Source organism: Toxorhynchites rutilus, chromosome 2, assembly GCF_029784135.1.
Source record: "Toxorhynchites rutilus septentrionalis strain SRP chromosome 2, ASM2978413v1, whole genome shotgun sequence".
Lineage (NCBI taxonomy): Eukaryota > Metazoa > Arthropoda > Insecta > Diptera > Culicidae > Toxorhynchites > Toxorhynchites rutilus.
This window is the reverse complement of record NC_073745.1, coordinates 313795287-313818600: the sequence shown is the minus strand read 5'-3', so window position 1 is coordinate 313818600 and position 23314 is coordinate 313795287. Positions and strand designations below refer to the sequence as shown.

The 23314-nt window shown below is 38.2% G+C and overlaps 1 protein-coding gene across 3 annotated transcripts in view; it reads right to left on the bottom strand.

Moving 5' to 3' along the window:
* Positions 1-2349: 2349 nt before the first annotated feature.
* The window catches only part of LOC129765480 (tyrosine-protein kinase Src64B), a 180430-nt gene continuing 159465 nt past the window's right edge, over positions 2350-23314 (bottom strand). For all 3 annotated transcript variants that reach the window (XM_055765846.1, XM_055765844.1, XM_055765845.1), the window contains exons 3-6: positions 11338-12411; positions 3880-4093; positions 3553-3806; positions 2350-3489 (exon numbers count right to left, since the gene is read on the bottom strand). In XM_055765846.1, the coding sequence (XP_055621821.1) occupies positions 2567-3489; positions 3553-3806; positions 3880-4093; positions 11338-11566 (1620 nt within the window). In that variant the 5' untranslated portion in view covers positions 11567-12411 and the 3' untranslated portion in view covers positions 2350-2566. The remainder of the gene's footprint in view (positions 3490-3552; positions 3807-3879; positions 4094-11337; positions 12412-23314) is intronic.

Genomic DNA, 23314 nt, shown 5'->3' with positions numbered 1-23314 from the left:
GAAGTGCTTGCCGGAAGATGCGTCGTTCATCACGGAAAACCATAAGGGCGAAGACGCGGTGTACTCCAACAATTTGGTCGCGAAAACTAAGAAGGAATTGATAAATAAAACGAAGAAACAACTCAAAAACATGCCTACACGCATGTTTTCGTCCGCTATGGCGAATGTTCCAGTTAACTGCTGGAAGGGCGCTCGCAGGGGCGTAGGACTCTTTTTGCAAGTAAGCTAATATAATTACCTTCCATGGAAAATTTATCAAACTCAATTATCTGTCTTAGTTTTTTTACAACCATCCGAAAAAGTCCATTTTTTAATGCTAACGTTAGTTTCCTTTGGCAAGCGATGTTTGGATATCCATCCGGAAGCTTTCTTGGCGATTTACAATTGAAATCACTGCTGCAGGATCACTCGGAGCACTTCATTTTTAACTTCAGGTTATGATTTCTATGCTCATGATTTTCTATGTTGGCTACAAAAAGATGGCTGCATATAACTTCCTGTTATTAAAATTGTATAGCACTATGTTCTGTGAGTGAAATTGCGTCTGCAGCCAGCAGAAAAATTTGAAGCGGAAAAAATTGATACACTGTTGTCGTAGATTGTGGTGTTCCTCCTTCACTCTCACCAAGTTTCGTGGTTCCGTCAGTATTTGATGGGTTTTCTAGCAACGATAACGTACGGTCTGTACGAGTAGCGTTGTGCCAACTGTGTTATTTAAGTGCGGTAAGAGGACGAAACCAATCTGCAAGCTGCTCAATCCGCTTTCTATAAATGAACAATTCGTGTTCCGTGCACTACAACAGTACATAGACACAGCTGATGTGAAAGATAGACCCAAAGAGGGCATCCGAGGCACTGTCATCCATGCCGTTCGTGAACGCGTTCGGCATAATCTTCTTCGCAAACAAACGCGTCTAGCGAACGTTTCCAAGCGCAGCATAAGTCGTATTTGCGATAAGATTTGCAATTGTATGCATAAAGGCGTTGCATGAGCCATTTATTCACTCCCAGATTGATACAAATATGATTGGAACGATAGAAAAAAAAACTCCTAAAACGGTTTAAAAATATGGACAGATATACCTCCGTGACTGATACCAAATGATCGACCAAACCAACTGCGAGTTTTCGTGAATTATCGGATGTACTCAAACGAGACCTCAGGTCTAGCCTAGAATATTGTGTTTATGTTCCCTCTCGCGTAGTTGTAATTAAGGGTGTGATTTACGAAACTAGTCTGACGTATGTACCTTACGAGCAAAAGAGTTGGTCATTTAAAAAAACTGCCCTCGGTTGATGTCAGCTCAGGAGCAAGGTAAAAAAAGTTGGAACGCCTGTGCTTCAAGGCACGGATGGAAACTTGATGGACTTAGAGAACATTTACTTTTGAATTATTTTGAAATTTGAATTTGAATTTGAAAGTTTAGATGTTCCGTAAACTCCACTCATTCGAAACTCAAAATGGTGGTCCTAGAAAACTCGTTTGTTTTTTTTTTATATTATCTTTATATCATATTATCTCAATGTAAGTTTCATGAAATATCATATTCAATAATAGTACAATTGAAAAAAATCCGTTACGACATTTTTCAATTTTCACAAACATTCCGGTAATGGTTATAACGATCCCAAGTACACGCAATAGGCCAAACAACGAATTGAAAGTAACCAAAAAACTTATTTTTAAATTTGCTTCCCCACTAGAAGATTACTCGATTATCCAAGTCATGAATTGTCTCAGCTTGAATAAACATGAATTGACAAAAATATGGCTAGCAGCAAAACTACCGCATCGGCAAGTCTTGACTATTCTATTCAATTCACTAAATTATTATTCTTTGGACCAAGTTGAAGAAGCGAGAAGCCTTAGTTGCTTAGAAGCGAATAAACTAAAACCTCTTTAAAACAAAGAACTGAACTTAATTCTGTTGCTTTTTATCCCATTCTGTTCTCGAGGAGTGAATTTTGAAACGACAGACAGAACTTACATGCCCGTCATGCTCGAGACTGAGTAGACCAACGACCTTCGGAAGAATTGTGTCAACCGCTTCTAAATATTGATTATACAGTAGAAATGCGCCGATATTTTTTTGTTCAAAGCAACTTTTTTTTCTTTTACGATAACGATAAACGATAAATCGTGAAGCTCTCTAGACTGACATTGAAAGTATTGTAGCTTAAAGGTGTCAAAATATGTCTACACAATTTATGCGCACTTCACTGCTGCTCGGAAATTCGTACCGGGCAACAACGTGTGTCAAGCTTACTCACAGCATCTTTGCTCTGGCTCTGATTAAAAGTGTCTTTTGCTGCTTTTTACTTTCCTCTACCTTATCGATTAAAACACAGTTTTTCGTTATAATTACGGGTACTTGTAACGTAAAGAGATGTTGGTGTATGCGCGCGTGTTTTGCTTAGTCTCTGTGTGTGGGTATGTTTTGATCTCTTTGTATATATGAGGGTGTGTGTATGATTAAGCTTACTGGCGTAGAACCTACCCGAAAGAAAAAGGAAATAAATCTTTGTTCAGACTCATTCTCGCGTACACAGCACTTCGTTAGCCGCCTTAGTCTTGCACCTCTCGATAGGGCACCTCCGAGGTGACGGTAAAGTTCTGGAAGTAGTGATTCAAGAACTCGAACGTCGGACGTTTTTCCGGTATCGCATCCCAGCATTTTAGCATCAGGCTGTAGATGTCGTCCGGCAGGTGATGATTCGTTGGCTTTGGCATTCGGTAGCCCCGTTCGATCTGTTCGATTACCTCACGGCTGTGCATACCAGGGTACGGTACCTGGCCATAGGTGAACAGCTCCATCAAGAGGATACCGTACGACCAGACGTCCGATTTGATGGAGAACTTGCCGTACACGATCGCCTCCGGTGCGGTCCATTTGACCGGGAAGCGTGAGCCCTGCTTCGGACAGTATTCATCGTCCGCTATCACCCGGGCCAGGCCGAAATCACAGATCTTAGCGACGTTGTTTTCCCCTATCAGTACGTTCCTGGCGGCCAAATCCCTGTGTATCAACAGCTTCAGTTCCAGGTACTCCATACCAGAGGCTACTTGGGCGGCAATATAAATCAGATCCTCAAACTGGAGGAACTGACCATCACCCGTCCTCAGGTAGTCTAATAAACTACCCTTCGACATATACTCCTGGACGATATAAATCGGTTCTTCTTTTGAACAGACGGCATACAGTGCGACTAGTCTACTGTGACGGAATTTCTTCATGATAGCTGCCTCTTGTAGGAAGGCTTGTGTCGACATGGTACCCTCGCGAAGGGTCTTCACAGCAACTTCGATGTTGTTACGCCACTTGCCGTAATACACCTCTCCAAAGTTGCCGTGTCCAAGTTTGCGAATCAGCTGAATTTCGTTTCGATTTATTTCCCACTTGTCGCGCAGCTCGGGACCAAGGTCCCATACCTGGGGCTGTGGCTTCGGACATGGACTAGACAGTACATGACACAACCCGAGGGCATTCTCTGCGGAAGAGCAAACCAAAATTAGACGTAACATAAGAGGTTATGTTTCAAAAAAAAACTTACTTGAGTACGCCATTACTAGCGCAGGCAGCGAGGGAAACGTCTGATTCGTTGCAATGTAGTAGCCACCGTTGTCTAGAGGCTTAATTTTGTAGTGCTTCACGTGGTACCCTCGGCTTTCCTCCCAGTCCTTGACCGAGAGCGAGAAACCGTTGGGATTGTGCTCGGACGGACGCACCAGGAAAGTGCCACGTGGATTCTCCGCTGCCAGTAGCAGCTTATCGGCTTCCTTCCGGGATACATTCTCAAAGAACCAGCTGAAAATAGGAATGTGAGGCATGATTGAGATTCTAGTTTGACCGCAAAAATATACGATACGACGATACTCACTCTTCACTATTCACACTCCGATCCTCGGCGACAAAATTCCACGGGATGAGACCCTCCTGGCGGGTCTTGAGATGCACAACGCGCCACCAGTCCGATTCGGTGTCGTCCAGCACCTCCATCCGGTCACCCTTGACGAAGCTGACGTCGGTTTCCTCGCGGGCATTGTAGTTGTACAAGGCGACCACTATCCGTCGAGTGTTGTGGCCAGGGAGAACTGTAGGGTTGGAATAAGGACAGATAATTGAATGGGAAATCTTTCGATGGAGATCGTGCCAGAATGGAAACATTTTTATTTTAGTCAAAACATGACCTTAACAAAAATAAATAATCGAAAGTCAAGAAAGTACATGAACGACAGCAAATCTAGGGGAAACGCTGTTTTGTTTATGGTGTGCATAATTGGATCCGAATTGATTGGTGATAAGCATAGAGACATTCGAACAAGTAATAACATTTCCGTATTACTGCAAACTAGCGATTATAATACGAGGATGTTTGATTGACGTTGACATGCCGCGTGATATCAGCATGTTTCGTTATTTATTACGTGTTGTACTATCTGTTAGAGATGTTCGATGCAAGCAAACAAGCGACTCTCACTAGATGGAAAAGCTTCGGTTAAACAAGATTAAATCTCCTATACTTGCAGGTTGAATAGACTTAACAATTGAATAATTGAGCAAAAGCTTCTTTCTTCCGACTTTCCTTTGTTCTAGATACAGAGAATATAATCTATTGATAAAACATAGTTTACATGCTGAAATATTTTATTTTCGTGTTTGGAACCCATTTTTAGGCCTTTATTGTGTTATCCGAGATTTTCGTTATTCGCGGTGAGCTAGCCAGACTATTCCGCGGATAAATGAGGGTTCTTCTGTACTACCCTAGAGAGTCAAACTAACATTTTTTAAGATTAAGGTTCACTATGACTGAGCAATTTCGAAATATTTCTGAATCAATCAACAGTTGTAAGTCAAAGTGTGCCATTCTGCTATGAAAATAAGAGCGAGATGGTTGTGAGTTTGGAACTGCATAAACATTAAATTATAACCATAATATTATACTGTTTATACTATACTTTTTATTAATTTATAGTACAGATGGTTTGTACTGCAGTTTTTTGCAAAACCCATATAATATGACTTTGGCATGTGGCATTTCAGCAATTCCAAATGAAATCGTCCTAAAAATGCAGATTTTAAAAACTTGTATTTTTGAAGTGTGTATTCCGTTTGGGATGGAGGAAATACATTTTTTCATATTCAACCATCAATACTCTATAACTCTTTCTAACACACTATTTCGGTACGACTCATATTTTTTGAGATATAAATTATTAAAGATTTCTCTTACTCAAATCGATACGCCCTTTTCAAAAGTTACGCTTGAGTCAAAAAATGAACCATGATGATGTATTTGGAAAAGTTGTTGGAAATTATAAGCAAATTCATAAAATTTCATGAACATGACGGTATAACACGACAAACATATTAAAAGGGATTATTTACTATGAAAAAGACAATAAATTAGAAGTATTTTTTAAATATTTCGAGAATTCCTAAAAATTCGATGTTCCACAAAGTTTGTCATAAATAGTTTTACCATCTTGGGCCCATTTCTTAAATTTTCTGCATGACTTCTATTTTGTATGGAAAAAAAAAAATGTATTTTGGATATTGCAAATTGAATTTTTATTTTGTAAATAAAAAAAGAGTACTAATTTTTTTTCTCAGTGTACATTTTTTTCATATTCAACCATCAATACTCTACAACTCTTTCTAAGATACTATTTCGGTACGACTCATAGTTTTTGAGATATAAATTATCAAAGATTTCTCTTACTCAAATCGATACGCCCTTTTCAAAAGTTACGCTTGAGTCAACAAAAGTTCCAATTGCTGTGGAAAACTCATATTTCCTCTAACCCAAACGAAATACATACTTTCATTCAAATCAAAAATACTCATGTTTTGTCATTTGTCGATTTCATTTGGAATTGCTCATTTGTGTTAACAATTCGTCTTCAGTTGAAAACAAACATTGCTAGATCATGTAAAAGTTATCTAGAAACTAAGTTTGATCTTCATTTAATAATTTATTCGCAAGTTGGGCCCTGCAAGAAACTCAAAAACGTCGCGTTGGGCGACGAACGTGTTAAAGCATAAACTTTTCATTTTCAATCATCTTACACAGTATTCGTCAATAGAATCGTCAAATTTGAATTCATTGTCATCGCTACAGCCTAAATCGCACTCTGAAATAGTATATTTTGCGATCATCCACACTGAAGACCAGCATTTTTCACTCATCCGTTTAGTCAGAGTGGACCAAGTTTATTTTATAACTTGCTGACCCGGCAAACATCGTCCCGCCCAAAATTTGTTTTTTGTTATCAATACCTTCAAACATTCACGTTTTCTTACTATGCGCAAATACATGAGTTCAATCGCAGAACTGTTCATTGATTGATCTTCTATTCTACCCCGTTAAATTTACCTTTTACTAAAAAGTTCCTAGTATTTCTACCAAAACTCATCATTATAATATCAGATTATTTTCAGACACAATTCTCGTTCAAGATTTTTCAACCACTTGCAAATAACATGTTTCTCCGTTACATGGAATAAATGTTTGATATAGAAAATATGATAGAATTTCATTCGCCATTCGCCATAGAAACGTTTCGTGCACCTTTAAATCTTCACATGTCAAATTTGGTTTCGTTTGCTTGAATAATTCTCGAGTAATGTAGAAATTTGTGTTTCATTTATATGGCAGCCCCTCCTTAGAGGTGGGGAGGGGGGTGGAGTGTCTAACCACCATAGAAACATTTATTGCACCCTAAAATCTCCACATGCCTAATTTAGTTGCATTTGCTTGATTAATTCTCGAGTAATGCAGAAATTTATGTTTCATTTGTATGGCAGCCCCCCCTAAGAGAGGGGGAGGAATATCTAACCACCCTAAAAAAATTTATTGCACCCTAAAACCTTCACATGCCAAATTTTGTTTCGTTTACTTGATTAATTCTCGGGTAATGTAGAAATTTGTGTTTTATTTGTATGGCAGACCCCCCCCCCTTAATGAGAGGGATGGGTCTCAAACTATCATGAAAACCTTCTCCGGCCCTAAAAACCCCAATATACCAATTTTCATGTCGATCGGTTCAGTAGTTTCCGAGTCCATAAGAATCAGACACACAGACAGACAGACAGACAGAAATCCATTTTTATATATATAGATATACTCAGAATGTGCACATTGTACACTGACGGGTTCAATCACATTTCGACAAGGTACCTATTAGCTTCACGAACATGTTTTGTTGGTTTGAATTCGGCGCTTGGATATTGTACAAATGATTCACACATGGCTTTAAAAAAGACCAATCTGCACATTCTATAGAGCCATTTCGCCATGGTAAATGGTACATGGTCCACTCTGACTGCATACTACGAGAGGTTCTCGTTGATCAATCATACCAATTTCGATCAATTATTCCTGCTGTATGCATGATTTTCCAAGTCTGACAAATGTGGTATGTAGCTTACATAATGCTTAACCAAATATAATCAAGAACTCGAAATTTCAATTTTGCGACTTGGTCCCCTCTGTCTTAACACTGATCATATAACAGGTTGTCTTTTAAGAATAGGATAATCAAGAAGTATCAATTAGTGTTTTGTTTAATCATCGAAATTTAAGCCCCGGTTCATTTTAACACCCCTATTCATTTTAATCTCTTTCACAGCATTCCCGATTCATCAGTCATCCAGTTAGCGACAAAAACGCAGCGAAGTTTTCCAAATGGTCTTTCTCAAGGCCAATAATTTAGTTTAGTTTCAAAATTAACTAGAGTCGAACTGAACTGAGAAATTTTAAAGTCTCTATGATTCAAACCATGATTATCATTATTCATGTCACAGTCTTACTCCAGCTAACAGACAACAGTCTTTCTCAATGCTGATGTCAGACACAGCTGTTTTGCTCGATACAAAGGAAGAACGGAAGATAAATACCACAATTAGTGGTGCATTTTTAGTGGTCGGTAGAGGCACCGCGTCGATCTTCACGAATATGCGCGAGGTAATACAGAGCTTGCAATGACGGGCAGGAGCAAAGAAGTAAAATGTTATATAGATGCATACGATGCATGTTTTGAAGGCTTTCTCAAACTCTCAGACTTTCTCAGTTCATTCGCCTCTAGACCAATTTAGAAACTAAACAAAACATTCAGTCTTAGCAAAGGCTATCTGGCAAACCTCGCGGCCGGTGCCATCTGGGCGCTTGCAGGATGACTGATAAATCGTGAATGATTAATTGCCGACTTTTTCACATGGATCAATAAATTTTCGTGAATTCGAGCATTGTTTTAAGTCGGATGTGTAGAAGGTATTTTTCAGAACCACGTTTTTCGGCAGAAAACTGAAGGTGAAAATCTGTTCCGCAACGGTCGCTGTCGACGCGTGAATATATAGTAAATATGGAAATCTACGCAAATTGGAGTTTTATTGCTTCGCAAAATGCTCACTCAGAAAGTATTCATTCATCAGCTCTTGTCAGTGATACCAAATGTTTGTACTAAAGAGTTTAATTCTTGTGTTTTTAGCTTGGCTTGGACACCACCCTTCTTATTTTTTTTGCAGCCCACGACACCATGACTAACACGTGTTTGGGGCCACTCTGAAAAATAGTTTGATAATCGTTGGACTACACCCACGCCAAAAACACGTACTAGAGATTGGAAACTCGGGACATGGTACTGCAAGTCTCTCCACTTTCTTACGAGTACCCGAACTCTTTCGGAAATATTTAGAGCCCGCAAATTCAAACAAGGTAGCGCTGCAGGAGGTGTGTTGGAAAGGTTCGATGGTGCGATCGTTTCAAGGTGGTTATACCATCCACCAGAGCTTCGGCAACACACACGAGTTGGGTAATTAATGGCCTATTAACGAAAGAATGTACACATTGAGGATGCGAGGTCACTTTTTCAACATCAGCATTATCAACGTCCACAGCCCCTATCTAGGTAGCACTGATGACGATATAGAAGAATTCTACGCGCAACTAGAGCGTGAATACCGAAAACACGACAATCGTCATCGATACTTCATACAGCTTCCAACACCGTTACCGTTACCAGGAGATTACCTCATCAAACCGAAACACAAATTAACCACGTTTTGATCGGCGCTCAGAACTTTTCAGATATCATCGACGTCAGAACCTATCGTGTCGTTAACATCGATTCAGGCCACTACCTGGTGATGTTCAAAATGTGATCTATATTGTCATTGTTAATGACATGAGTTATCAGCACTCTCCACGGTACTATTCACGACGACTACAGGAGCCGAACGTTGATGCAACATACTAACATACTCGCAGCGTCTTGAAGTTGCGTTGCCGGGGGTAGACAAGCTGGATGCTGCTCTGCTTGATGAATGTTGGAACACCATGAAGGCAGCAACTAGCAGCACAAAAAAGGTCATCGGGTATGAACAACGTGGACAATGGAACGAATGGTTTGACGACGAGTGCTGAGCGCTTCTGAACGAGAACGATGCAGTTCGCGCATCACCATGCTGCAACGCGCGACTCGACAAACCGTGGAACAATACCGATTGAAGCGAAGGAATCAAACACATTGTTTTCGGGGAAAAAGCGCCGCCTGGAAGATGGAGCTGCTCTATTGTTCTCGAGAATCGCAGAAGTTCTTCAAGAAACTAAACGCCTCGCACAAAGGATTTGTGCCGAAGGCCGAAATGTGCAGGAACAAGAAAGGAGGCATCTTGACAAACGAATGCGAGGTGATCGAAATGTGGAGGCAGCACTACGATGAATACCTGAACAGCGCGCAGATAGGAGACCAAGACGGCTTTGATGAGGACCACTAGGAGTATGTAGAAGGAGAATGAATCGTGAACTGACCCAACTCTACGGCGAACATAGAATCCAGAAAGTCGCCAAGGCTGGATGAGGATTATGGGGTCGTTTCTGTAGAAACGTCTGCCTGCAAGAGTACCAATGCAGCAATGGCACGAAGTGGAGCACAGGGCGGACTAAAACTACAGCTTCCAGCTCTCAAATGCAAGGCGTTATTGATCAATCGGCATCTTAAAGGGAGCGCTTACATTCCTTTCTATAATTGGGTCTTCCCACAAACAGTTCCGTCACCTGTAGACTTTCCATGTCTGAGGTAGATACGTGAACAGTTACCGTTACTCCCACTTCATATACAACAAAACTTTTCCAGCGAGCTGATCTATAGTTCTTACATTGAGCAAACCGAGCAGCCATCCTGCGCTAAACTGGCGACGAATATGGCATAATATCGCATGTAAGCATATATCATCGAGGCAGCGCAGTGGTATCTACCTTATAGTAAACGAAAAAACACAGCATCGAAAACTCATGCATACTATACAGAGGGCAGATGGAGCAAACTGCCTCAACTGTAATGTAGCTGCGAAAACAATAACCCACAAATTAAGTGAGTGTTCTCCAGTGGCAGCATCCTGGAGATTAATGCAGCGAAAAATTACAACTATTTTGGGAGGTTGGCAACGTCCCTCTTTTAATGAATTACTACGACCCTCATTACACAACATAAGGGTGGGTTTAGACTAGTGATATATTCATGTGAAGAAATGTGATGAGATTTATAGAAATCGCATCAACCGTTTACACTAGCGTGAACTTCTATAATGAATATATTCATATTTTCGGTGAATTTATTCACCAGAAGTAGAACTGCATCCAATTTTAGTGATTTCTCACCAGTGAGAAATTCACAAGCGTTTACATATGCTGAATTTATTCAAGTTATATATACCTCGAATAAGTGTATCATATTTATTCTCACCCGTTTACACCTATTTTCACGTGAATAAATCCATCTATAGCTATAGATCTCCCTAATGTAAACCCGCCATAAGAGATAACCAGCGAATTAAATTATTGATAACCTCCATCAATTATGTTGAATTTGTCAATGAAACAAATGGACTAATATTATGCAGCCTTAGAATTTTATATAAATGTAAATATATAATGACACTTTTTTATAATGAATAAACTTGACATTGCATAAAAAAATGGCAAGGCGTGTTGTAATATTGGCGGACAGCAGCCTCCCAAAGATGGTGGGAACAAGAAGAATAGTAGCCTAGCGAACGAGGTGGTTGGAACACGTGGAGCAGGAATTGACAAGAGTTGGTGCTCTATGCAGGTACAGCTATGGACCGAGTGTATTGGCAGAACAATGTTGTGAATGAAGTTCAATCCCTTCATGGGATGTAGCATCATTGTTAATCTATAAACTCCTAATGAGTACACAATCGTAATACTACAGACAAGTTCAATTTTCGGTCTGTGACAATGTGCGCGAGTATACAAGTTATGATTTTGCGCGCGAGTACAGGAGGGTTATAGAAAAAAAACCAATTTGATACTCACGTTGCGTCGTCCGGGGTCGGATGATGTCCACCCCGCCCTTTGGATGTTTGATCAACTGGCCCCGGTTCGGGTCCGGGGTGTATCGTGAATCTAGCGATCCACCGCCACCGTTGGTGTGCTTCGGACCGGATATGTTCGAGCTGAACGAGTTCTCGCCCTTCTTGTAACCGCCCGGGTAGCTCAGGGCTAGCTCTTGATCCTGGCGTTTGCTGCAGCATTTGTTACCCATTTTTAAAACACGCGAAACTACCGTCGACTCAATCCAGTCGAACGATTCGCGATGTGGGGCTAGTGTTTTTTCTCTCCTTTCTCTCGTAAGGGATCGGATATGTGCGTTCCGTTCCTAGTGTTTTACTGATAGTGCAAACTCTCACATGGAATCCTATTGCAGTCAATCTCGGTACAAATTAAACGCTGTTGTGCTGTGCTCTGTCACGTATGTTCGATGTGATATCGTTGAGATCAGAACTTTCGATTGCTCTAATTTTGTTTGCGTTTTCTACCGCCCTACTGTTGTTGGTCGATGCCGGAAGGCAAAGATGGTGAAGGTGATGAAGGTGGTGGTGGTGGATGATAGCGGTGCGAATGAGATCACTGATAAAACATTAATCTGATATTGGAAACCTTCCGTGTGGACGCCCCGTCTGATGGGAGTCGGAGATAACTCGCTGTGTGTGCTTATTACCAATTATTTGTGCGGATTAATTAATTCACCATCATTGACACTCCTTCTTTTTCGCTCGCTTTTGTGTGTGTTTCGGACTCAAGATGAAAACTCTACCGGGAAAGCGAAACTTTTTTCATTTCAAGTTGCTGATAGTTCTCGGAAAGAAGGCGGATTGTAGAATAGTACGCCGAGCAATAATGATGGTGATGATGATGAGGATAAAAGGTTTGGTTTTGGGTCGACACAATACGGTTTCTCTTGTGGCTTTTTGCTAATGGCAAAGTTGTCGCTGTTGATGATTGCAGCCAAAATGAAAGCGCAAATCTATTCTTAAGAGGTCGCTCTGAACTGCCATTTTCGGAATGTTATTCTATGTGGCACTGTGTCGAAAGTGGTGATGTAGTGATCTGAAAAAAGGGAAGAAAAAGAGGAAAAGTTGAGTACCTAAATTCGTTCGAATTCATTATTGTTATTGCCGGTCGCAGCATAAAAAAGTCAAACGATGCACAAAATATAAAGGCTTAGAAAATGACATCTGTGAAAGAAAAAACATTATCAATTGATTTTTTCATTTATGTGGTGGCATTTACTGTTTGATACTGACTTTAGTTCATTCTACGAAGCATGGAAGTACTTTTTATACATTCTGTTAAATATATATCGCGAATTTGTAACTTTGAAGCTAAACAATTTTCAAGTTTTCTTAAGTAGGTACTACTGCCACTGGTTTTCACGTCAATTTTGCAAACGTTCTGTTATTAGGTTTGTTTACAACGTCATAAAAAACAAATTAACTTTTTTTTTGCTCTGCGATTTTTGATATAGATAATTGCTCAAAGATATTGTGTGAAATTTTGTGTCAAAAACAAAATTTCTTGTACCAAAACGTTGAAAATGTTGTAGAATACATTTGGTGACTCAGCTATCTCGAATAAAAACGGGTGTATGAATGGTATGAACAATTTACCACGTCAAGGACGACCATCCACCTCTCCAACTGATGAAAATATCGATAAAATAAAAGAATAAAGTACTCGGAAATAGTCATTTAAGTTTGAGAGAGCTAGCCCGTGAATTAAATATCTCTCACGAGACTGTTCGTCATATTTTGGTTGATGTTTTGGCCTTGAAAAAAGTTGCAGCACGACTAGTGCCAAAGAGCTCAATTTCCTTCAAAAATGCTTAAATTATGAATGCTTGAATGAATTCTACAGTCTTAGATTGCGGATTGTCATACACACAAATCAAACAATCAACGCTCAATGCTCGCCAGCAATCAATATCATTTTCGACAATGTGACACGAATGTTGAATGAGCTCTTCATTTCCAACGAGATATTAACAGATGCTTATGTTAACATGAGGATGTCTATGATGATTTAGCGAAAAACCCTTTCAATACGGTAGTGAGCTTCGTCGGAATGTTACCGCTGTACGGAGCACTGCGCCGAAAAGTATGCACATCGCACTGGTGTGATCGATGTGCAGTATCACTCTCATGTGGTCTACAGACGACACTCGTACACACAGCTCATCGGGCGGATGTCGTCTACAGACGACGCTCGTAGCAATGGGGTAATTACAGAATTTTTTACAAGGCCCTGTCAATCTGAGATCTTCCTGAATTTGAAGACCAAGATCACATCAGGAATGCTCTGGGATGTAGAATTGTATATGCTGATGATTTCAAAATGTATTGGCAGGTAAAGTATGTCAACGACTGCAGGATGTTGCAAACGATCATGGACATTTTTGCGCGCTGGTGCAGACGAAACTATCTGATCCTAAGCGCGGAGAAGTGCACAATTGTTTCGTTCGCTAGGAAGAAAGCCCCTATCATAGGGTCGCACCGCATAGGGAACGAGTTCGGTAATTCACGGAATGCGGATCAAGCGAACTTGTACATGACACTGTACGCCAAGGGTCATTCATGTTGAAATAATGGAACTCAAAAGAAAAAGGTCATTGGTGTCTAATTACTCTAATCTAACGGTCTAATTACTAAAAAGGAATTTCTGCGTTTTTAGATCGATTTGGGTGGGTTTCACAATCTTCAAGCTTGATATACATGTTCTTCAGAAAAATGATTGACTCCCTTGCCGATGATTGATTCAAACGTCGATGAAAACGAACCAAACCGGATCATAACTACCGAAGGACTATACGAAACAAGTCGGTGATCATGGCCCTCTAGAGGTCACCATTAACTGTTACGTTCTTCCCATAAAGTAATGTAGTGATTTTCTGGTGCATGTACAGTAGGGGAGAGGGGGGCACATTCGGACACTTTTTTTCGTTGATTTTTAAAATTTTTTGTAAACTTAAAAAAAATCCTGAATTCATCCTGGTTGTCATTTGGACATCAATGTATCATATGGGCGCGTTAATGCGATTACGAATGGTTTATTCGAATTTTTGAAAATTGCCTTTTTGTCCGAATGTGCCCCATGTGTGGGTCAGTTTCGGACAGTCCTGGGGAAAGTGCCCCACAACGAAGACAACGAAAAAAAAATTTAAATTTTATGTTTATCAACAATTACTTCCTCTTATTTCCGGCATATTCTGCATTTTTCTGTTTACCAGTATTTGTCTGAAAGGAAACTGCTTGCTGTGAGAGTCAGTAAAAATTCGTGATTTTGCTTTCTTCCGTTTTCGAGTGGTGGTTTTCCACGGTGAAGTTTTTGAAAAGGGTTCAACATTTTCCGGGGACAAAGATGCCAAAGTAAAATCTATCTGTGCTGTAGACGCAATGTTTTGCAGTATTGTTGTATTACCCGATGAGTCAGTTGCTACCTCCGCTCCAGTAGATGAAATCATTTGAGCATTCAAAATCCTTGTCCGAAAAAAAACCTTTCTTGAGAATGGATAGCAACCTATCATTTTGAATCCAGCTAAGATATTACTCAGATTGAAAGAAGCATTATAAGCCGATGCAACTATACCTGAAAGGACGTGTATAGAAATAGCTTTTGCTTGAAAGGACCCATAATTGAAACATCCAGCGGTTGTAAGCGATTTGTGACATAAGGTGGAAAAGAGAAACGAATTGTGCAATTTTCTCGGCAACATTTGATTGTTTCCAAAGTGCAATGACTTTTTGATTGATTTTTGGTTTTTTGAAATTGATTCGTTTTCGTTGCTTTTGGCTACCTTTTTCAAATGTTCCAGAACATTGAGAAACAGTTTTCCTTTTATGCAACCGTTAGTTGGGAAATTAGCAAAATTTAGAATCATGAAAACGTTCTATTTGAAACTAGTTCGATAGCTCTTTCCATCTCATCTTCGTTGATGCTGGTTCTATCGGTTTGTTCTTGTATTTTCGAACCATCATTAGGTCTGAGAATCATACTAAATTGATGTTTGTTAGTAAACAACAATCAGACACAAATTTTATGAGGTATATAACAGTGTCCGAATGTGCCCCGTGAACGATGCCCGAATGTGCCCCACCCGAAGACAAATCATAATTTTATCTAATAAATAGACCTTTATTTCCCCGTTGTATGTACGTTTTTTCCATTTCATATTAGTTACTATCTAAAATGGATGTGTGGTGTACTTAGAATTCTAATTCGTTCCCAAAGGAATCAGGGAAATACTTACAACTTCAAGCTCAACATTTTCGAAAAGTGTATGAAAAAGGGCACTGTGCTGTATTCGTAAGTAATAAACGACCAGAAGATGTCAAACCATATGACAGCTGTTGGTGGAAGCGCTGTTAACTTACTTATATTTTTAATTTGGTTTAAAATTGTACCTCTTAATTTTCAAATGCGTTGTCCGAAACTGCCCCCCTTTCCCCTACGCAAAAAAACCAATTTACAATTTTTTGTTTTTCTGGTGATGTTTTTCTGGATCTGGTTAATTTGATGAGCGTTCCTCCATGATTATCAATTTATGTTTATTTATCACATTGCCATTGAAAATACGGCGTTTCTTTTCTTGAGATTTTATGTGATAAATTATGAAAAAGGGTGAAACGGGTAAAGGATAAAACGTAAACAAAAAGTTGATCCACCCCTAAACGGATGCTACGATTTAAGTGTGTTTTACGGAGTTTAGAGTTTATTCAGCCACTTTCTCGAATGTAAACATTGTGTCTAGCTGTCATTTTGTGCTCTTGAAGTTTTCGCGTTCAATATTTCGATTTCATGTGGAAATTGGAAGTTATTTGCAAGATACCCAAAAAAGCACAAATTTCGATCGAAATTCGATTATTGAACATCACAAAACAGGCAAGCTACCGTGTAATTGCCGATATTGTCTAGCTTTACAAAGATACGGTTCTTTAGGATTGTGCAGATGTATAAAAAGCGTGGTTCTATCTCACCAGCTAAGCGATCGGGGCGGCCTTCTAAGAAAACTGGCCGAATTGACAGAGCTATCGTGAAAAAGCGGAGCTGGACCGAGGACTATCAGCTTCGGAAATTGCGAAGTAGATTGAAGGCGAGTTTTCCATTCAACTGACATCACAATCCGTACGAAATCGTCGTCATAAAAAAGGTCGTAAGGGCAAAGTACTTAAGAAGCCACGGTTGTCCGTAAAAAAATCTAAAAAAAAAAATTAAGTCCAGGCTTGGACCATGGACCAGTGATTCATGGACCAGTGATGACTGAAATAAGGTGATTTGGTTAGATGGGACGAAAGTAATGCTATTTGGGTCTGATGGTATCACAAGAAAATGGCGGCGAACCGGTGATAGTTTGAAAAAGGAGTGTTTGCGGCCTACAATCAAGCATAGCGGTGGTGAGTTACTTTACCAACATTGATTTTTCAACCAAGTAACCATGACTTTGATTTATTTATGCAGTTAGAGTCATGTTGTGAGGATCTATGGCTACATCCGGCGTTGGAGAACTTGAGTTCATCAATGGAATCATGACCAATATACATACATAATGATAAATAATAGTAAACAGAACAATAATTAACCGGGTTTTAATTTTCTGATAGATTTTTTGGAAGAAATCTAATTTTTCACTGAGGGTGGATAAACTTTTTTTGTATACTGTAGGCTCGATTTTTATGTTAAAAAGCAGCGGTGTATGGATCATGTATTGATTCTTTATTCCCGCGAGCCTGACACAGCAGCACTGTCCGTCAAACTTTAGTAGATTTCAATAGTATTCTGAAAAAAATATTTTCAAAATATCTGGCTGTTGGCTGTTGTGTCATATTTTTTTTTCAAAATTACCTTTAATTAAGAACAAGCTTTTAACAGTGGATTTAATGTGTTATTTTCCCTAGAAAGTTTATTGATTTCCAAACAACTTTGTCGAATACTACATTTTGAGCAGAAATTCGAATTACGAAATGTCAATGATTCTGGGATGTCTTTATAAAAGTTCAGTCACAAAAATTGGCTATATTATAAAAAAATAGTTATTTTGGTTAGTGACAACAATGTTTCTAAAAATAAGGTTAATTTTCTCCACAGTCAATATTGAGAGCTACCACACACTATTAATGGCGGACAGATTTTTTTTTATGATTTATTTTATTTTGATATAATATTGAATTTTGACGGCACATGTGTAGTCTTAGTTATGAGTTCTAGTATGTCAACATTTAAATTTAGAAGGGTAGTTAGGTTGCTGCTAAAATCAGTCAAGAATGTTTAATTGATTAAAACCAAGTTTTTTTCAATATAGAAAATTTGACGAAAAGCGGGTTTCGCAATTTGTTTACTTCTGGAATCAAATCTGTAGGTATTTGCTTTGATTTGCTGCATTGAATTATTTTTGAGTCCCATTTTTTGTTTCTTTTTTCACTGTAACTCAAAACACCTCAAGATATTTGAAAAATTTAAAAAGAAAGCTGAATGAAAACTATTCAGAATTATCTGAAAGTGACACTATAGAGACATATTAGAGTTTTCGGATATAGTGATGACAAGAAAATTTTGAATAAATCTAAAGAACAAAACAGAGGAGCTTGTTATTGATTTCAGAAAGTGAAATGATGTTGAGAATAGTCTGCCGATGGGACAATCTGAAATGAAATAAATCCGAATTAAATAGAAAAGGATGGTTTAGCATCTGAACGAGCAACTATTTTTAGAGAAATTGCGAGGACATCAGGGTGGTATATGAAAATAAAAGTGGGAGATAAATTTTAAAATAATAATCTATATATATATATAAATGGATTTCTGTCGGTCTGTCTGTCTGATTCTTATGGACTCGAAAACTACTGAACCGATCGACATGAAAATTGATATGTAGGGGTTTTGGGGCCGGGGAAGGTTTTCATGATAGTTTGAGATCCCTGGGAAGAAGGGGGTGTGGCTGACATACAAATTAAACACAAATTTGTACTTTACTCGAGAATTAATCAAGCAAATAAAACGAAATTTTACCCGTGGAAGTTTTAGCTGCCATACAAATCAAATACAAATTTCTGCATAGAATTAATCGAGCAAATTAAATTTGGCATGTGGAGATTTTAGGGCTGCATAATTCAAGAACTAATCAAGCAAACGGAACCAAATTTGCCATGTGGAGGTTTTAGGGGACAAGAAACATTTCTAAGGTGGTTCAACACTTCTTCCACCTTTCTAAGAGGGGCGGGGGGGGGGGGTGTGTGCTGCCATAGAAATGAAACACAAATTTCTGCATAACTCGAGAACTAATCAAGCAAATGTAACTAAATTTGGCATATGGAAGTTTAAGGGAGCAATAAATGATTTTATGGTGGTTTGACACTCTTTTCCTCTCTATAAAGAAGGGGATGGGAGGGTGCTGAACTACTCGAGAACTAATCAAACAAATGGAATTCAACTTAGCATATACAGATTTTAGGGATCGATAAACGTTTCTATGGAGGTTCGACACTCCTCCCGCCTCTCTAAGGGGGAGGGGGTAAAATAAAAATGGATTGCCGAATGTGTTGATAGGAGCAAAACTCGAGGAAGGAATTATCTGATTTAGGGCTGTCTTTATTTTATCATATTTACTTAATCAAACTTTTATTCCATGTAACGGAGAAACATGTTATTTGGAAGTGGTTGAAAAATCTTGAACGAGAATTGTGTCTAAAAATGATCTGATATTATAATGATGAGTTTTGGTAGAAGTACTAGGAATTTTATAGTGAAAGATAAATTCAACGGGGTTGATTAGAAGATCAATCAATGAACAGTTCTGCGATTGGACCCATGAACTTGCGCTTAATAAAAAACGGGAATGATAACAAAAATCAAATTTTGGGCGGGACGAAGTTTGCCGGGTCAGCTAGTTTATAATAATCTATTTAAATGAAAATAATTTGGTATCCGTTCCCCACGATTCAGCTCGAGAACGAAGAAACGGATTTGAACAGTCAATATCAGGTTTAATGCGTATCCGTCTGCGTCAGGTTTATATACCAAAAACGTTATGAAAACCTTTCGGAAAGGTGGAAAATTGAAGTCACTTTTTTTGCAAATTCTGTATATCTAAACAGCCATTCCATGCCAAACCAATAGAGTGGTTCTTAGATTTTCGCGAAAAGTAGTAATTTTGTTCTTTATCGAAAAAATAACATCTCTAATATCGAGAAATATTTTGTAAAAAAATCCTCAACTTTCAAGAAAAAATATCAAAGACTATAGCGCCCTCTAGTCCAAAGCCACGAAGCAATAAAAAACGACTTCAATCAATAATTACGAAAACAAAATCCAATTGTTTTGCAAGGCTAGCTCATTGGCTTCAATTTGATATGTCGATCATTTTATTTGCTGCAATGGTTCAAAAGTTATGAATTTTTGAAAAAAGTCGTTTCTGGAAAAAAGTGGAAATTCCTTAAGATTCAACTCGAGAACGGAGCAACGGATTTGAACAGTCAATACCAGGTTGGATGCGTCTTAGTCTACGGCAGGTTTAGATGACAAAACAGAAATTATATACCACTAATATAGATCACGTACAGAAAAATGATTTTTGTGGGAACTTGGGTGTTCGAAATTATTTCAATGAAAATATCAATTATGGGTGGCTCGAAGTTCACCGGGTCAGCTCGTTTCATAATATGTTTTTTTGTACAAAAACAGAGGCATTATGAGGTATTAAGAACTACTTGGGAACTGAATCCCGCAAAATTGGACGGATTGGTGAGAGGACAACTTGAACGTTTCACACCTATGGAACAATGAACCATGAATAGAAAAAGTGTTACTTTGCATAGAAAACTCAACCAAGCACTACTAAAAATTACGCAACTTTGAGACGACAAAGTTCCTTTTAGAAAATTAGAGTCATTCCAGGAAGGATTTCCACATAAGGGAGAAAATGAAAACAGAGCATCATCAGCTTCACTCTGAGAATACACAGTTGTCAAACTAATAGAATCGTTTATAGAATGTGAAAGAAGGATCACAACCGATGATTATTTTGAGAGCATAGCATGAGCTGCGAAATTAACGTTGGAACAATCTGCTCAAATAAGAAAAAATTGCCAAAAATTCACCAAGCAGGTTAAAGATAGTAACCCACTTTTCTTCCCAAAATTGTTGAATTGAATTGAGAAATGCGTAAAGTAAACGCTTAGTACTTAGTGTTCTTGGTTCAAAGCGAACAGATCAAATGGCAAGAAATTACACTATGTTATCGAAATCGCGACGATCGCTTTTGCAGGTTTTTCAACGAACTTGATTTGTCGCTCGAATCACAGCTATTTCATAAGTTCTATTACGTACGATTATCAAACATTAACAAACAACGATACCTCTAATTGAAATCCACGCCGACACTTCCTCAAACAATATTGTGCTTTTGTTTATTTTTCCCGCGACTCGTGGGTTGTTCACGAAAAATACCACCGGTATAAATTATAACTCACAATATCATTCCCCTAACCATTCCACGTTTCGTAAAAATTCCCTCGAACAAAACTTTCACACCAGCGCAAAAATATGCGAAGAGATATTACGTCTATCTTGGCACCATAAACTGTGGTTACTATAAATCGCCGGGCCACAGTTTACTTTTGGAGCAGCACAAAAACGAACTACGCATTTCTCACCATGTCCACATCCTCAGCCAGCGCGGAGCCAAACAATTCTTCTTGCGTCGGTGAACGCCCACCCACCAACACACCACCCTAACCCTCTCAAGCGTTTTCGCTTGAGTTCTCACGACGAATTTTTTCGTTTCCGCAGCGTAACGAAAACACATAAAAATCGCTACGTCTTCACACACCACGCACGGAGAGATGATACTTTGAACGACGCGAATGACCGAACTTTAAAGCTCTGCAAACCCTACTGACGAAAACGTACCTCGAGGTCTTCGAAAGAAAGTATCAATTTTCTGGATTCTTTCCATCCGTCTGCCAAGATTTACATTTTATTGTTTTATGGGATGCGCCAGCCACTGCGCTCTGTCCCCAGCAGGAAGAGAAGCAAGACGTGGCGTTCCAAAAGTAGAATAATTAAATTTGTTTTTAATATCTTGAAACGGAGCGCCAGAAATGATCGAATTTCCCATGCAGCCAACCTTGTCGCAGCAAAAACATTCTTCTTCCAGGGAAAACCCCTCCGGACTTATGACTTATTTTTCCATTTCACTGTCTCACTCTCTGGTCTCTACAGGAGCCATTTCATTTAGCAATGGCTCTACAGACCGGTGTGATTGACCTTTTTTATTTACCTCTTCGGTTCGAAAGGTAGAAGACGAAATGTGGCGGCCATATGTTTTATATTCAATGTCCCACACAGCTGGGAAGCTAGCGGATGGCTTTTGTGCGGGTATTTGCATAAAATATTTACATTTTTGAGTGCTTTTAAGTTACTGATAGCATTGATAGGGGTTATTATTGTAAATTTTGCGTCGTATCATAGGCTGAAGAGGCCAGTTTTTTTTCTAAAATTATGGCGATATATTGTTTCTTTTGATGTGTATATGGTTGGACATCTGTTAGTTTTTTTTTGTTATTGTTATTATTGTTATTTTGATTTACTTACACCATTATCTATTTGAATGGATTCATATTTCATAAATAATCAGTAAAGTTACTCTTTTTTAAGAATATCAAACAATGTTCTTATTGCCTTTTTCATTTGTTTAAACTGTCTCGGATTGTTAACACTATATTTCTACCAAACGTAAAAGAAATTTTTTTAAAGTTTTTGTTCTGTTTTTAAACGGTTTTATTTAGCTTGCCCTGTATGTTTGTATGTTTGTATATTTGTATATTTGTATGTTTGTATGTTTGTATGTTTGTATGTTTGTATGTATGTTTGTATGTTTGTATGTTTGTATGTTTGTATGTTTGTATGTTTGTATGTTTGTATGTTTGTATGTTTGTATGTTTGTATGTTTGTATGTTTGTATGTTTGTATGTTTGTATGTTTGTATGTTTGTATGTTTGTATGTTTGTATGTTTGTATGTTTGTATGTTTGTATGTTTGTATGTTTGTATGTTTGTATGTTTGTATGTTTGTATGTTTGTATGTTTGTATGTTTGTATGTTTCTATGTTTCTATGTTTCTATGTTTCTATGTTTCTATGTTTGTATGTTTGTATGTTTGTATGTTTGTATGTTTGTATGTTTGTATGTTTGTATGTTTGTATGTTTGTATGTTTGTATGTTTGTATGTTTGTATGTTTGTATGTTTGTATGTTTGTATGTTTGTATGTTTGTATGTTTGTATGTTTGTATGTTTGTATGTTTGTATGTTTGTATGTTTGTATGTTTGTATGTTTGTATGTTTGTATGTTTGTATGTTTGTATGTTTGTATGTTTGTATGTTTGTATGTTTGTATGTTTGTATGTTTGTATGTTTGTATGTTTGTATGTTTGTATGTTTGTATGTTTGTATGTTTGTATGTTTGTATGTTTGTATGTTTGTATGTTTTGTATGTTTGTATGTTTGTATGTTTGTATGTTTGTATGTTTGTATGTTTGTATGTTTGTATGTTTGTATGTTTGTATGTTTGTATGTTTGTATGTTTGTATGTTTGTATGTTTGTATGTTTGTATGTTTGTTAGAAAATAATTAGGCAAGTAGCAGTTATCACACCTCTCCTTCATTAGTCTAGGGCATTGATAAGACTGAAATGGAATCATGGTGCACTTTGGATTTCCATTATCCACAATTAACTACTTTATCAATGTCCCACGATTTTATTTTAGTCTTATCAATGCGTGGGTTAAATCCCAGGTTCCTCCATTGATTGATTGGCGTTCTTCAAGGCTAAAGGCGAATGAACAAGTCTAATAATTCGAAAAATTAAAATTCTCCAGACTCTCTATTGAAGGATCTTCCAATAGGCCTTTATGAAGGCTAGATGGGAATGAAGTTTAAAGTCTCTATAATAGGAAAAATCACT